Genomic DNA, 2511 nt, shown 5'->3' with positions numbered 1-2511 from the left:
AGTACGTCAGGGAGCTGGACTCTGACTACTCCGATGTGGAGGAAGAGGATGCTCCTAGCCAAGAGCCTAATGAGGTCGGCACGACGCAAGAGGAGGTTCCTTCTCAGCAGGGCGAATTCCAAGAAGGTCAACCTTCTGGGCTCCCAAGGCGAGCTGTCCTCCCACCTCGGAAGTAGCTGAGGCTCTCTTTCTCTCTCTTTTTTTTTCTTTTTTATTTTCCTTTGTAAGTCTTTGGGCAGAGCTGCAAGGTCTATAAGCCTTGGCTCTGTCCTCCAATCAATGAATTCTTCATTCTTTACATTTGATTGCGATTCTGCATCTAGCTCTGATTCTTTCTTCCCTTACTTTTTCCTTAAACTTTTTAGATTTGCTTTTGTAAGCTGGAACTTATCTATGAATAATTTCCATCTCGCACCTCTTAACTCATAAGTTTGAAGGATTGAGCGTGAGATAATTTTTCACATCGCACCTTTAAGGTTTGAATCTAAGAGTTTCTTTAATTGGTTTTTAATATTTCTCCTCGAACTCAGAAGTCCAGAAGATAATACTAAGCAACAATTTGAACTTCCTACATCGCACCTTTAACTTGAACGTTTAAAGGGTTGAATTTTTAGTCCATAATTAATATTCACATCGCACCTCGCACCCATGGGTTTAGAGGATTTAATTTGATCAATTTTTAGCTTTACCTTGCCGATCTTAAGTCTTATGGGAGTCCGTGGCCCCCATTTAATTTCTGATCGAACTCGAAATCACGAAATTAAATAACTTCGTTTATTAAATATTCCGTCCCTTGAAAATTTTTACAAGTCCATTTTAGGACTATTTTGACATTTCAAGGGTAATAGCGCTTCAAGTGCTCCGCGTTCCATGGATGCGCAAGCACTTGTCCTTCCAGGTCGGCCAGCATATACGTTTCGGGCCGGACTATGCCTTTAACCTCAAACGGTCCCTCCCAACTTGGGTCAAGGGTGCCCACATGACTCTGAATCTTCCTTAAGACCAAATGTCCAACTTGGAAGCTTCGAGGTCAAACTCAGGCATTGTAATGTCTGGCCATTCTGTTTTGATACTATGCTAGGTGCAGCTGAGCCATTTCCCTTTTTTCTTCCAATAAGTCCAGGTTAAGGAGTAGCTCTTCTTCGTTCTTCGCTGGCTCGTACTACTCTACTCTGTCTGTTGGTACGCTGATCTCAACTGGTACAATAGCTTCGGAGCCAAAGGCTAGCGATAACGGAGTTTCACCAGTTGACTCTCTCGGGGTGATCCGATACGACCATAATACTTCAGGTAGCTCCTCGGCCCATCGTCCCTTTCTGGAATCCAATCTCAGCTTGAGTCCCCGCTTTGTGATTTTGTTTACTGCTTCGACCTGCCCGTTGGCCTTTGAATGAGCAGGGGACGAGCTGAGATGATGTATTCCCAGGTTACTGCAAAAGTCCTTGAACTTCGCGTTATCAAACTGCTTTCCGTTGTCTGTCACAATAGCATTTGGTATACCAAAAAGGCATACAACGTTTGCCCATATGAAAGATGTGACTCTGGACTCTGTGATGTGGGATAGTGCCTCGGTTTCGGCCCACTTGGTGAGGTAGTCCACAGCGACAACGGCGAACTTGGTTTGTCCTTTGCCCAGGGGAAAAGGACCTATGATATCTACCCCCCACTACGCGAATGGACATGGGGCCGAGATGGGGGTAAGCAGTTCGGGAGGTTGATGAATAATGTTTGCAAAGCACTGGCAGTTGTCGCAGGTTTTCACAAATTTCCTTGCATCCTGTTCGACAGTGGGCCAATAGTACCCTTGTCGAACCACCTTGGCCGACAACGACCTGGCGCCTGAGTGGTTTCCACACACCCCTTCATGGATTTCTCTAAGAATGTAAAGGCCTTCTTCGGGAGTCACACACTTAAGCAAAGGCAGGGAGAAGCCACGTCGGTACAACGCTCCTTCTCGGAGTGTGAATCGAGCTGCTCTCCGTGCCATCTTCCTTTGCTCCTTCGGATCTTGCGGTGGATTTCCTTTGATGAACTCCACGATTGGGTCCATCCAAGAGGGTGATGAAGTGTCAACCTTCATCATATCTGGCTCCAAGATTGAAGGGCTGTCCAAGATCTCGACCGGGACCGATCTAGCCAGATCGGTCTCATACGCTGATGCCAATTTGGCCAAGGCATCCGCATTGGAGTTTTCAGATCTTGGAACTTGAATCACCTCGTAAGTCCCGAACTGGGCGAGGTGCGATCTAACCTTGCTCAGATATTTTTCCATTCGGGGGTCCTTCGTTTGGTACTCCTCCTTAATCTGATTTACAATTAACTGGGAGTCACTAAAGACCTTAATGTGGTTGGCCCCCAGTCCTTTGGCAACGCAGGCCTGCCAGGAGTGCTTCGTATTCGGCCTCATTGTTTGAAGTCCGAAAGTTGAATCGCAGAGCGTACTCAAATCGCTCGCCACCCGGTGCGAGCAAGAGAATTCCTGCCCCGCACCCCCTCTCATTGGAAGATCCA

At 46.8% G+C, this 2511-nt stretch overlaps 1 protein-coding gene across 1 annotated transcript; it reads right to left on the bottom strand.

Annotated features, from left to right (window-relative positions):
- Nucleotides 1-1162: 1162 nt before the first annotated feature.
- LOC148209029 (uncharacterized) lies at nt 1163-2083 on the bottom strand. Its single transcript, XM_088117395.1, has 2 exons — nt 1840-2083; nt 1163-1476 (listed from the first exon to the last, which is right to left on the bottom strand). The coding sequence occupies exons 1-2, from the start codon at nt 2081-2083 to the stop codon at nt 1163-1165; spliced, it is 558 nt and encodes a 185-aa protein (XP_087973521.1).
- Between the last annotated feature and the right edge of the window lie 428 nt (nt 2084-2511).

This window comes from Momordica charantia (genome assembly GCF_013281855.1).
Source record: "Momordica charantia cultivar OHB3-1 chromosome 9 unlocalized genomic scaffold, Mcharantia_2.0 BLBB01000009.1, whole genome shotgun sequence".
In the NCBI taxonomy this organism is placed as follows: domain Eukaryota; kingdom Viridiplantae; phylum Streptophyta; class Magnoliopsida; order Cucurbitales; family Cucurbitaceae; genus Momordica; species Momordica charantia.
This window is presented reverse-complemented; position numbering and strand designations above follow the sequence as displayed.